At 41.5% G+C, this 14,506-nt stretch overlaps 1 protein-coding gene across 16 annotated transcripts in view; it reads right to left on the bottom strand.

Moving 5' to 3' along the window:
• The window catches only part of CEP192 (centrosomal protein 192), a 151,007-nt gene that overhangs the window by 89,319 nt on the left and 47,182 nt on the right, over positions 1 to 14,506 (bottom strand). For all 16 annotated transcript variants that reach the window (XM_089305389.1, XM_017343984.4, XM_089305392.1 and 13 more), the window contains 3 exons: positions 4,785 to 5,148; positions 2,475 to 2,618; positions 1,308 to 1,372 (listed from right to left, as the gene is read on the bottom strand). In XM_089305389.1, coding sequence (XP_089161515.1) covers positions 1,308 to 1,372; positions 2,475 to 2,618; positions 4,785 to 5,148 — 573 coding nt within the window. The remainder of the gene's footprint in view (positions 1 to 1,307; positions 1,373 to 2,474; positions 2,619 to 4,784; positions 5,149 to 14,506) is intronic.

Raw genomic sequence — 14,506 nt, 5'->3', positions numbered from 1 at the left:
TAGGCAAAAATAATTGAACAAATTCAAATATAAGTAGCTACTAAAGCTAATGAATTCCAGAAAAAAAGAAAGTGATTTTTGAAAACTTGAGCTATAAAACACATTGCACTTCTTTTTTGTTTAAGATTTATTTATTTGAAATAAAGAGGCAGAGACAGAGAAGTCTTTCATCTGCTGGTTCACTCCCCAAATGGCCACAATAGCTGGAGCTGGGCTGATATGCAGCCAGGAGCCAGAAGCCAGGAGCTTCTTCCAGGTCACTCACTCAGGTGCAGGGTCCCAAGGACTTGGGCCATCTTCTATACTGCTTTCCCGGGCCACAGCAGAGAGCTGGATCAGAAGTGGAGCAGCCAGGACTTGAATTGGCGCCCATATGGGATGCCAGCACTGTACGCGGCAGCTTTACCCAATATACGACAGTGCCAGCCCCAACATTGTCTTAACATATTGCTTAAATGTTGTCACAAGTAAGAATCTTTAGAAATGGATATACTGTTACTAAAAACAAACAGGATTATTTTATTAGGAAAACATATTTTAAGAACTATGGAACTATCTGTAAAAGCGATTAAAATTACTTTAAGTGAATTAAAGGCTTATTTCAATGGCACGTATTGGTGCCAGCAGCCTGTGTCAGAGTGCACAGATTAAGTTCTGTGTTCTTGGCTTTATCTTGGCCCAGTCCTGACTATTACAGGCATTTGGGGAGGGAACCAATGGATGGGAGATCTCTGTCTCTGTCTTTCAAATAAATAAAAATTAATTAAAAGTTTTAAAAAGAAAATAAACCCATGGGGCCAGCACTGTGGCACAATAGGTTAAACCTCCACCTGCAGCAGTGGCATCCTTATTTAGATACTGGTTTGTGTCTAGGCTGTCCTCTTCTGATCCAGCTCCCTGGTTATGGCCTGGGAAAGCAGTGGAAGACAGCCCAACTTAGGAGACCTGGAAGAAGGTTGTGGCTCTTGGCTTTGGATCGACTCAGACCCTGCAATTGCAGCCATTTGGGGAACGAACAGAGGATGGAAGACACCTCTCTCTGTCTTTACCCTTCTCTGTAAATCTGCCTCTCAAATAAATTAAAAATCTTTAAAAAAATAAAATAAATAAATACAAACATCATTTTTAAAAAATATTTATTCCAATATTTCAGTAAGCAATTAATACTTTAGAATATGAAAGAAAAGTTGCATACACTTGAGAATAAAAATTCTATATTAATTAATTCTTTCTATTCAGAAAGGAATGAACATTTTTCTTACATCCCAGAAAAATTTAAAACTTTGGTTAAAGAAATAATTACAAACCTGTATAAATTGATGTTCTTTATTAAATTCTTCTTCATCTTGAGCAATCAAATCCAATGCTTCAGCTTAAAAAACAATAAATTCATATAACTAATTACACCAATGCCTAATTGAACACTAGCACACAAACATAATTGAGCTAGTTAAGAAAATGAAATATGAAGGACATACACTGTTTATAAATGCATCTATGTTGAATACTTAGGTCCGAACACACTGCTATGATTATCTTATCACTTATTAACTGGTCCTAGTTTACTAAAGAAAAATTTAAGTTGTCATTTTTAAAAGTTTCAAATTAATTTTAGCTTTGAAGAGCTTGACACACCTGAGTTTAGGTACATGTCCATGAATACTTGAGGAATTTCACCTGAACAATTAGACTACCAACACTATGCAAGATCACCACAAAGATGTCTGCTAAGGTACCCCAGGTACCTGTTCACCCAAAAATATTCCAGCTATATGGGAACGGCATTGCAGCATAATAGGCTAAGCCTCAGCCTGCAGTGCCGGCATCCCATATAGGTGCCAGTTCGTGTCCTGGCTGCTCCTCTTCCAATCTAGCTCTCTGCTATAGCCTGGGAAAGCAATAGAAGACGGCCCAAATGCTTAGGCACCTGCACCCATGTTGGAGACCTGGAAGAAGCTCCTGGCTTTGGATTGGCCCAGCTCTGGCCATTGTGGTCATTTGGGGAGTGAACCAGCAGATGGAAGAGCTTTCTCTCTTTCTGCGTCTGCCTCTCTCTGTAACTCTACCTCTCAAATAAATAAATAAAATCTTAAAAAAAAAAATCCAGCTGTAGAAAACCCTCCAAAATGGACTGGCTTATCAGAACACTTTTTTTACTCAGGACAGAATATTAAAAGTGACCCAAATAAATCCTAAATGTAACCTTCAAACCCAGCAATACTATGGGTCCCAAATGGAAGTAAAAAGGAATGCTGGTCTAATTCCTTGTCCCTGCTGAAAGAAACAGACCAGTTCATTCCACAAAAAAAAAAAAAAAAAAAAAAACCTTTGTACAAAAACAAGCAAAGAATTTCCAGAATACAATTATATTCCAGAAAGGCGCTGATGTGCCTCACCAATATAAAAAGAGTAATCTCAGACAATCATCAGAAACAATGAAACCATATAATAAAATTGGGTAACTATATACTTACAACCAGATTTGAAGTCTTCATTCATCTTCTCATTTAGAGACATATTAAAATTTTGTTCATTATTAAAAGATGTATAATAGGCAAGATCAGTGACCCATTTACCGTCCTCATTTTGATAGATCACACTCTGGGAGAGATGTGTTTCTACAAAATAAAATTCCCAAAATAGCCAATGGCATATTAAACAACTAAAATGATAAAGTATTCTCAAATAATTTTATTCGACTGCCTTAGTTATAAATAGTACTAAAGCTGGCTAAAAAACAGAAAGGGGCCTGCGTTGTGGCATTGCAGGTTGAGCCGCTACCTGCAACACCAGTATCCCATGTGGGCACCAGTTCATGTATGGCTGTTCCATTTCCAACCCCGCACCTGGCTAATGGGCCTGGGAAAGAAGCAGAAGATGCTCCAAGTACCTGGGCCCCTACCACACATGTAGGAGACCCGGATAGAGATCCATGCTCCCGGCTTTGGCCTGACCCAGCCTAGCCCAAGCCATTCATCTGGGGAATGCACAATGAACTGACAAATGGAAGATCTCTCTTACTCTACCTTTCCAAAAAAAAAAAAAAAAGAGAGACAGAGACAGAGAGAGAGAGAGAGAGAGAGAGAGAAAGGAAAATACATTTCCCTAAAATAAAAGAAAAACAGGCCGATGCCGCGGCTTACTAGGCTAATCCTCCACCTGCGCAGCCAGCACCTTGGGTTAGTCCCGGTCGGGACGCCGGATTCTGTCCCAGTTGCTCCTCTTCCAGTTCAGCTTTCTGCTGTGGCCCAGGAAGGCAGTGGAGGATGGCCAGGTGCTTGGGCCCTGCACTCGAATGGGAGACCAGGAGGAGGCACCTGGCTCCTGGCCTCAGATTGGTGCAGCATGCTGGCCATGGTGGCCATTTTGGGGGTGAACCAAGGGAAGGAAGACCTTTCTGTCTGTCTGTCTCTCTCACTGTCTAACTCTGCCGCTAAAAAAAAAAAAGAAAGAAAAAGAAAAGAAAAATATCTCCTAATGGTAAACAAAACAAGCCTGATGCATAGTAAAAGCCTATAATGGAGAATGAGGAATAAAGGGGAGGAAGACAAAAACTTAGAAATATATACTTATGGGGCTGGTGTTATGGAGTAAAGGGTTAAACTGCTGCCTGCAATGCTCGCATCCCATATGGGCACCAGTTTGAGTTCTGATTGCTCCAATTCCAATCCAGCTCTCAGCTAAAGTACCTGGGAAAGCAATGGAGGATGTCCTAAGTCCTTGGGCCCCTTGAGACCTGAAAGAAGCTCCTGTCTCCTGGCTTCAGCCTGGCCGTTGTGGCCATTTGAGTAGTGAACCAGCAGATGGAAGATCTCTCTCTCTCTCTATCAGAAGATATCTCTCTCTATAACTCTGCCTTTCAAAAAAATAAAATAAATTTTGGGGCTGGCACTATGGCACAGCTGGTTAAAGCCCTGGCCTGAAGCAACGGCATCCCACATGGGCGCCGGTTCTATTCCCATCTGCTCCTCTTCTGATCCAGCTCTCTGCTATGACCTGGGAAAGTAGTAGAAGATGGCCCAAGTCCTTGGACCCCTGAACCCATGTGGGAGACCCGGAAGAAGCTCCTGGCTCCTGGCTTCAGATCAGCACAGCTCCAGCCGTTGCGGCCATCTGGGGAGTGAACCAGCGGATGGAAGACCTCTCTCTCTCTCTCTCTCTCTCTCTCTCTCTGTAATTCCAACTTTCAAATAAATAAATCTTAAAAAACAAAAAAAAGGGAAAAAAGAAAATAAATCTTAGAAAAGCAAAAAAAAAAAAAAAGACATATATACTTCTACTACATCTCTGATTAATGACAACTATTTCTGGGATGGGTGTTTGGTGCAGCAGTTGGGGCACCACTTTGGGCATCCACATCCCACACTGGAGTGCCTGATTTCAAATTCCAGCTCCTTCACCTTCAATCCAGCTTTCTGCTAACATGCAGCCTGGGAGGCAACAGACAAAAGCTCAAGAGCTTATGTCTCTGCCACCCATGCAGGAGACCTGGAGCAAGTTCCAGGCTCCTTCTTTCAGCCTGGCCCAGTCCCACCTGTGTCAGGCATTTCAGGAATGAACCAGTAGATGGAAGAACTCTATCTTTCTGCCTTTAAAATAAAAAATAAAATACTACAAATAAATAGATATTATTTCTCTTTGCAACATATTTAAAAATCTTTAAACTCTGAAACATCAAATATTTCAACAAGAGATATTGGCAAGTTCAATGTGGAAAATATCCTATTCAAAATGTACAAACATCTTATTACTGAATCGTATCAGAAGAAAAAAAGTACACTTACGATCTTTATTCTTTCCAATAGACTCATAAAATGCACAGGTTCGCCGATCACAAGTTGGTGACCAGAGGATAGCATTGGAATTAATTCCATCGTTACTAACAGGCTTCAAAGACACCATGTCCATAGGCTTTTGAGCAGATGCTGCAGAAGTCCCAGAGTCTAAGCACCCATCCACGTGCAGAGTTGTTTCTGAGTCCGACACCAAATGCTTACTTTGCTGAGGAGCCCCTGCACCCTGTTTTATAGGATCATTCAGGTCAAAACTGCTGTTATCATCAGCACTTGCATCTTGAGAATGAACAGGGTTAAGTTTCTCTTTGGTAGCCACAAGAGTCTTCATTAGAACACCTTCTCTTGTGCTTTCCTTTAAAAATCAGTAACAGACCAACAGTAAGCTTTGTTTTTCAAAACTCATTCAAAAATTTCATAGGAAAAAAAAAGCATGCAGTTGATAAAAAAAGTATTCATTATGTGAAGGAACAGCCTACATACACATCACTGTATTCTAGACTATATATAAACCAATGTAAGCAACTCACCAAAACCAAACTCTCTAACATGATAATCAGATTTTAGATATTAAAATGGGTTCTCTATGTCTGTTATATTACAGGCTGATAAAACTATAAGATTACCAATAGTCTCCACAATGTAGTAAGCATATTAAAGTAACAAGCTTAATAAAATTAATATGAATAGCAGCTCATGAAAACATAAATATCTTTTAATAGCAGTTAAGATAGCAAATACTGGCCGACGCTGCAGCTCACTAAGCTAATCCTCCGCCTGCAGCGCCGGCACCCTGGGTTCTAGCCCCGGTTGCTCCTCTTCCAGTCCAGCTCTCTGCTGTGGCCCAGGAAGGCAGTGGAGGATGGCCCAGATCCTTGGGCCCTGCCCCCGCATGGGAGACCAGGAGAAGCACCTGGCTCCTGGCTTCGGATCGACGCAGCGCGCCGGCCGTACCAGCCACTTGGGGGATGAACCAACAGAAAAGGAAGACCTTTCTCTCTGTCTTTCTCTCTCACTGTCTAGTTATGCCTGTCCAAAAAAAAAAAAAAAAGATAGCAAATACTAACAATGCCCTGAGGAGTCCATTTTCAACTGTTCAGCCTCAGCAAACTATGCCAGTGCCTCAAAACTATGCTTTCCACTACACTTGCCAAACAGTACTTCTTATTCCTTCCTAAAACAACCACTCTTGACAGGGGGTTCAAATGCCTGCAATTTTGTTTTAAGACATTTATCTCAACTGCCAATAAAACCAAGAACAGCAGTCCTTTTTGCTATAGTAAGATGTATAATACCAAAAACAGGCTGCTTGATAGATTTTAGATTTTATTTATTTGAAAGGCAGAGTTACAGAAAGAGGTTGAGAGAGAGAGGTCTTCCATCCACTAGTTCACTCCCAAATGGCTGTAACGACCAGTGCTGGGCCAGGCCAAAGCCAGGAGCTAGGAGCTTCATCCAGGTCTCCCACGTGGGTGCAGGAGCCCAAACATTTGGGCCATCCTCCACTGCTTTCCCAGGCACATTAGCAAGGAGCTGGATCAGAAATGGAGCAGTCAGGACTCATATGAGATGCCACCAATGCAGGCCGGATATTAAACCTGTTGTACCACAGCATCAGCCCTTTGATAAAGATTTTAAAAGTTAGACTACTGGCTGGCGCCACGGCTCACTAGGCTAATCTTCCGCCTTGCGGTGCCGGCACCCCAGGTTCTAGTTCCGGTCGGGGCACCGGATTCTGTCCCAGTTGCCCCTCTTCCAGGCCAGCTCTCTGCTGTGGCCCGGGAGTGCAGTGGAGGATGGCTCAAGTACTTGGGCCCTGCACCCCATGGGAGACCAGGAGAAGTACCTGGCTCCTGCCATTGGATCAGCGCGGTGCGCCGGCTGCAACGCGCTGGCCGCAGCAGCCATTGGAGGGTGAACCAACGGCAAAGGAAGACCTTTCTCTCTGTCTCTCTCTCTCACTGTCCACTCTGCCTGTCCAAAAAAAAAAAAAAAAGACTACTAAAAGGAGATAGTTAAAACATGATGACTTTGGAATAAGAAAGACCTAAGTTCAAGTCCTACGGCTACTAGTTATTAAATGGAAGGTCTGTCAACATTGTAATATAAAAATAAACTTCCATCTTTACCTTTTTTATTAGACAGGCAGAGTTAGACAGTGAGAGAGAGAGAGAGAGAAAGAGAAAGGTCTTCCTTCCGTTGGTTCACCCCTAAATGGCCACTATGGCCAGAGCGCTGCGCCAATCCGAAGGCAGGAGCCAGGTGCTTCCTCCTGGTCTCCCATGTGGGTGCAGGCACCCAAGTACTTGGGCCATCCTCCACTGCCTTTCCGGGCCACAGCAGAGAGCTGGACTGGAAGAGGAGCATCCAGGACTAGAACCCAGGACTAGAAACCGGCGCCCATATGGGATGCCAGCACCGCAGGCGGAGGATTAACCAAGTGAGCCACGGTGCCGGCCCCACCTTTTATCAAAATAAACTCCACATAAATTAAAAGATTTATATGTGAAAGTACTAAGAAAATATACATGAGTAATTTCATACTGTTCAGAGAAAAACAATTTCTAACATATATGTCGTATCTTCATTTGTGTCCCCCTCCCCCAGAAGAGAGTTCATATCCAAGTTCTAACCTCAGTACCTGTAAATTATGACCTTACTCTGAAATAGTCTTTGCACATGTAATTAACTTAATGATCTTGAGATGAGATCATCCTGGGAGGGTGGACCCTAAGAACACTGACTAAATTCATTATAAGACAAATAAGATTTCAGACACAGAGAACAGTGAACACAGGGAGATTACAGTGACGCTGCTACAAGCCAAGGAACACCAGAAGCCACCAAAAGCTGGGAAAGAGCAGGAAGTATTCTTTGTTAAAGCCTTTACAGGAGCACCACTCTGCTAGTACCCCTGATTTTAGACTTTTGGCCTCCAGAAACCAGAAGAATGTAATTCTATTGTTTCAAATCAGCAAGATAGTAATAATTTGTTCTGCTAGCCCTATTAAAGTAACATAAACACAAAAGCCTAAAACACATAAAGATCAATCAATATATTTCTGTAACAAAAGGACATTATAAAATCAAGTTAAAATATGAATACCCAATAGAAAAAAGACAAAAGAAATGCCACTTGGCTGGAGGCGAGGCTCACTAGGCTAATCTTCCGCCTGTGGCGCCGGCACCCTGGATTCTAGTCCTAAGCGGGGTGCCGGATTCTGTCCTGGTTGCTCCTCTTCCAGTACAGCTCTCTGCTGTGGCCCGGGAAGGCAATGGAGGATGGCCCAAGTCCTTGGGCCCTGCACCTGCTTGGGAAGACTGGGAGGAAGCATCTGGCTCCTGGCTTCAGATTGGTGCAGCACACCAGCACACAACAGCCGTAGCGGCCACTTGGGGAGTGAACCAATGGAAAAAGGAAGACCTTTCTCTCTGTCTCTCATTCTCTCTCACTGTGTAACTCTGCCTGTCAAAAAAAAAAAAAAAAAAAGGAATGCCACTTAAAAATAGAGAACTACTTTTTGTATATGACATTAGCAAAGATTAAAAGGAACCGGAATGGACCAGTGTCGTGGCTCACTTGGCTAATCCTCTGCCTGGGGCACCAGCACCCTGGGTTCTAATCCTGGTTGGGGCGCCGGGTTCTAGTCCCAGTTGCCCCTCTTCCAGTCCAGCTCTCTGCTGTGGCCCTGGAGGGCAGGGGAAGATGGCCCAAGTAAGTTCTTGGGTCCCTGCACTTGCATGGGAGACCAGGAAGAAGCACCCGGTTCCTGGCTTCGGATCGGCATAGCGCTGGCCGTAGTGGCCATTAGGGGAGTGAATCAACGGAAGGAACACCTTTCTCTCTGTCTCTCTCACTTTCTAACTCTCTCTGTTTCTCTCACTGTCTAACTCTGCCTGTCAAAAAAATTAAAAAAAAAAAAAAAAAAAAAAAAAGGAACCAGAATGAAGAAAACCAGCTCTGTCATGCATAGAGCAATTTATAACAATCATGAACCAAGAATGCAGATGTGACTTCCAGATTCCAGATCCATATATTAGAAGCTTCAAAGTTACCACTCTGTGCTAACAAATCAAAAGATGAGTAAACAGACAAATCAAGAATTCTTCTTAGATCTGTAACAGAATGATGGCATAGAGAAACTACTCCCTCCAAAACCAGGAGACGGGTGGATATAGCAAACCTAAGCATACAATTCCTAAGCACAAACCTCCAGCGGTAACCAAGGCCAGGGTAGGAAACAGGAGCTGTCACTGAGGAAACGACAGCTCAGTGTGGACAGTCTAAGAGGTGAACACTCAAGGGGGACCTCTGTCACAGTGTGATACCAATGCTTCTTTGAGTTTTACCTCCAGAGGCTCAAGCAGGTTCTCACATCAAGCATCACAGAACAATCTCTTGAGCTTCCAGCAGGGGGAAGTTAGGAGAAGGCATTTCGGTCCGGCGCCGCGGCTCACTAGGCTAATCCTCCGCCTAGCGGCGCCGGCACACCAGGTTCTAGTCCCGGTTGGGGCGCCGGATTCTGTCCTGGTTGCCCCTCTTCCAGGCCAGCTCTCTGCTGTGGCCCGGGGAGTGCAGTGGAGGATGGCCCAGGTGCTTGGGCCCTGCACCCCCTGGGAGACCAAGAAAAGCACCTGGCTCCTGGCTCCTGCCACCGGATCAGCGCGGTGCGCCGGCCGCAGCACGCCGGCCGCAGCAGCCATTGGAGGGTGAACCAACGGCAAAGGAAGACCTTTCTCTCTGTCTCTCTCTCTCACTGTCCACTCTGCCTGTCAAAAAAAAAAAAAAAAAAGAGAGAGAAGGCATTTCACAATTCCCTGGACTAGCTGTTCTAGAAACCCTGCCCACAAGAGAAACTATTCACCCTGAGGGGTCTGATCAGAGCCAAACTAAACTGGGAAACAGGAGATGCCAAACCCCAGCTTCCTCTTCCTATCCCAGCCAGCCTAAGGAGAAGAGAAACACGGAGAAACACTTGAGAAATTCAGTCTACAGCCACAGGCACCCTAAAACAGTGAGATCTAACCATCCAATTATAGAACACTTCTGTTCCCCTTCAACCGTTACAACACAACTAAAGGCTAATTTAAAGCGGTTCTTTTTACTTGGAACATCATGCCCAGACATCAAGAAAAAAGTTGCATGGCATACTAGAAGTCAGAAAACAGTTTGAACACAGAGCTAACATCAGAATCAGACAAGTAGACAGCAATTCAAAATTGCACAAGGATTTTCAGTATAGGTAACTACACAGGCAATAATAAAAGTTAATATTAATGAAATTTTAATTTGGAACTCCACTTTTTATTTCTTACATGATGTAAAAGACAACTACACAAAAAACCATTAATCTATGACACTGGGCACACAATGTGTAAAAATGTTATCTGTGACATCAACAGCAACACAGAGAAGCAGACCTTCTGTTTGTGACTGAAGTTGGGTTAGTACAAATTCAAATGGGAGTTTTGTAACTTCAGGATGTTAAACGTAATCCCCATGGTAACCACAAAGAAAATAGCTACAGAATTTATATACACAGAATACAAACAACAAAGTGACAAAAGTAATTTCCTCTTGATATGTAATCATTTTAAATGTAAATAGATGCAATTCTCCAATCAAAGACACAGACTGAGTGAATGAGAAAAAACATATAACACAACTACAGGCTGGCTACATGAAACTTGCTTTAGATACAGACACAAAAGGGTTAAAAATAAGAACTGAAGAAGGAGCTGGCATTGGAGCCAATGAGTTAAGCTCAACTCGCATTGCTGACATTCCATATTGGAGTTCCTCTGAGGTACTCTGCTTCTGATACAGCTTCCTACTATGTTAGCACCTGGGAAGGCAGCAGATGATGGCCCAAGTACCTAGGATAAAGTTCTTTTTTTTTTTTTAACTTTTATTTAATGAATATAAATTTCCAAAGTACAGCTTATGGATTACAATGGCTTCCCCCCCATAACGTCCCTCCCACCCGCAACCCTCCCCTCTCCCACTCCCTCTCCCCTTCCATTCACATCAAGATTCATTTTTGATTCTCTTTATATACAGAAGATCAGTTTAGCATACATTAAGTAAAGATTTCAACAGTTTGCTCCCACACAGAAACATAAAGTGAAAAATAATAGATGATTTAGACAAGGTCATAGTCAAAGTGGAGGTTCTCTCTTCCCTTCAGAGAAAGGTACCTCCTTCTTTGAAGACCGTTCTTTCCACTGGGATCTCACTCACAGAGATCTTTCATTTAGGTGTTGTGTTTTTGTTTTTTTGTTTTTTTGTTTTTTTGTTTTTTTGCCAGAGTGTCTTGGCTTTCCATGCCTGAAATACTCTCATGGGCTTTTCAGCCAGATTGGAATGCCTTTAGGGCTGATTCTGAGGCCAGAGTGCTGTTTAGGACATCCGCCATTCTATGAGTCTGCTGAGGAAGCGAGATACTCAGCAGGATAAAGTTCTTGTCTCCGCCTTCAGCCTGGCCCAGAACTGACTGTTGTAACCATTTAGGGAGTGAATCAGCAGGTGGAATCTCTCTTCCTCTCTCTCTGCCATTTTGTCTTTCAAATAAATAGATGAATAATTTTAAAAATTAAAAAGAAAGAAAATACTCCACGGAAATAGTAACCAAACAGTGGTGGTAGCTATATCATCAAATAAATTGATATACAAACAAAAAGGATTACAAGAGACAGAGAAGAACATCATATATTAGTAAGTCAATATAACAAGATATAACAATTATGAATATTTACATCCAGAATAACAGACCCCTAAAATAAATGAAGTAAAAATTAACAGCACTGGAGGGAGAAATAAGAAGTTCTATAATTCTAGTTGAAAATTTCAATATACTACCTTCAAAAATAAAATAGTCAGCCAGAAGATAGGGATGGAGATACAGGACATAAATAACACAATAAATCATCTAGACCTAACAGACATACACAAAACACCCTACCACCAATGGCAGGACACAGTCTTCATAAGAACATGTGCAACATTCTTCAGGACAGATCATATTTTCTGCCACAATGCAAGTCTCAGAAACACTAAAAGATATACAAAGTACAGGGGTACTTCAAAAAATTCATGGAAAAATGAAATTTAAGTTTAAGTTTAAAATACTTTGTTTAAAAAATTTGAAATCCATGCATAGTTTTCATAATATATATTTTCCACAAATTTGTTGAAGACTCCCCTATATCTTCTCTAAACATAATAGGATGAAGTTAGAAATGAAACTAGAAAATTCACAAATATATACAATTTAAACATAATACTGAACAACCAATAGGTCAAAGAAAATTACAAAATACTTAAGAGAAATGAAAGTGGAAACACAAGATACTAAAACTTACAAAGCTGGGGCCGGTACTGTGGTGTAGCAAATAAAGCCACCACCTGCAGTGCCAGCATCCCATATGGGCACCAGATCTAGCCCTGGCTGCTCCACTTTTGATCCAGCTCCCTGCTAATGCGCCTGGGAGAGCAGGGAAAGACGGCCCAAGTTTTGGGCCCCTGTACCCACATGGGAGATCCGGAAGAAACTCCTGGATCCTGGCTCTGGATCAGCTCAGTGGCCTCTTGGGGAGTGAGCCAACAGATCCAAGATATTCTCTCTCTCTCTCTCTAACTCTGCCTTTCAAATAGAATAAATAAATCTTTTAAAAAAAATGGGATACAGCAAAAGCAGTGTTAAAAGTGAAATTTATAGTTGTAAATGCCTACATAAAGGAAGCAGAATCTCAAATGAATAACCTAACTTTACGTCTTAAGGAACTAAAAAGTAAGAGCAAATTAAACTGAAAGCTAGCAAATGAAGGACATGATAAAGATTAGAGAGACAGGGCAGGCACTGTGACACAGTAGGTTAATCTTCCACCTGCGGCACCAGCATCCCATCTGGGCACCAGTTCTAGTCTGGTCTGCCTCTCATCCAATCCAGCTCTCTGCTATGGGAAAGCAGTAGAAGATGGCCCAAGTCCTTGGGTCCCTGCACCCACATGGGAGACCAGGCTCCTGGCTTTGAATTGACTCAGCTCCAGCCGTTGCAGCCATCTGGGCAGTGAACCAACAGAAGGAAGACCTTTCTCTCTGTCTCTCCCTCTCATTGTCTATAACTCTACCTCTCAAATACATAAATAAATCTTTAAAAAAAAAAGATTAGAGAGAGTATTTTAAAAATGGAGAAAAATAGCTGATTCTTTCAAAATAGCAAAATAGAAAACTCATTCACTAAACAGATGAAAGATGATATGCAACAAAAAGTGACTAAATTCAGAAATTGAAGTAGACATTACTACTGACCTTCAAAGATAAAAGGGATAATAAGAGAACTCTGCACATTTGTGTGGGCCAATAAATCAAGCAACCCAAAAGAAATGAATTAAGTCTAAGTTACATAAAGTTCCTAAAACACAGATAAACAGAAAATCTCAACAGACTTGTAATGAGTAAAGTAATTAAACTGGTAATCAAAAACTGTTCAAGAATCAAATACATCCTGGACCAGATGGCTTTACTAGTGAAGTCCACCAAACAATTCTTCTCAAATTCTTCCCAAAATACTGAAGAGGGAATGTTTCCTAACTCACTGTATGAGGTCACAACTATTCTGATACCAAAGTAAGATAAAGACATCACAAGAATATTTTAGACTAGTATCCTTCATGAATACAGAAAGGGAAAATCCTCAATAATGACTAACAAATTCAATCCAACAACACATTATAAGAGTATTCACCATAACCAATTGGGATGTACTCCAAGAATGCAAGGCTGGTTTGATATAAAAAACTCAATGTACTACATCACATTAATAAAACTATATAATCATCTTAATGCCAAAAAGAGGCACTGAACAGTAAGGAAGGCAATTCTCAAAACATTAAAGTTAGAACTACCACATAACTCAAGAGTTCCATTCTTAGATATATATATCCCAGACTTGTAAGCAGAGACTCAATCAAATATTTGCACAGGAATGGTCACAACATCATTACTTTGAATAACCAAAAGGCAGAAACACCTAAGATTCCACTGATCAATGAGGATATAGATAAAATGTACTATAATAGAATATTACTCAGTCATAAATAAAATGTTGATACATGCTACAACATGAATAAACACTGAAAATATCACACCTAGTGAAATAAACCAGAAACAGAAAAGTTAAATATATTGTGATTCCACTTATATGAAGTTACCTGCAGTAGTCAAATTCATAGCAATAGAAAACAAACTGCCAGAGTTTTGAGAAAGAGGGGAATGTTGCTTAATGGGGATAGAGTTTTACTTGTGCAAAGTGAAAAGAGTTCCAGAGATTGGCTGCATGATGTACACATGCTTAACACTACTGAACTATACATTTAAAAATGGTTAAAAATGGTTAAGATGGTAATTTTATGTTGTATATATTTTATCACACTTTAAAAATATAAAACATGAAAATAGAGATGCATAAAGAAGCAAAAAAAGAATTTTATTTTTCTTTTCCTTCTATTTGAAAATCAGAAAATGATGATGACAAATAGCCACACACACACACACACACACACACACATATTGAGAGAGATCTTCCATCAGCTTTCATCTTCCTCAAACACCAACAACAGCCTGGCTAGGTCAGCCTGAAGTCAGGAGTCAGGAACTCAATCCAGGTCTACCACATGGTTGGTTACAAAGGACCCAACTACTCAAGCCATCA

Source organism: Oryctolagus cuniculus, chromosome 10, assembly GCF_051225735.1.
Source record: "Oryctolagus cuniculus isolate XC-2025 breed Fujian yellow rabbit chromosome 10, ASM5122573v1, whole genome shotgun sequence".
Taxonomy (NCBI): domain Eukaryota; kingdom Metazoa; phylum Chordata; class Mammalia; order Lagomorpha; family Leporidae; genus Oryctolagus; species Oryctolagus cuniculus.
The sequence above is the reverse complement of the archived record's forward strand: the minus strand, read 5'-3'. Positions and strand labels throughout refer to the sequence as shown.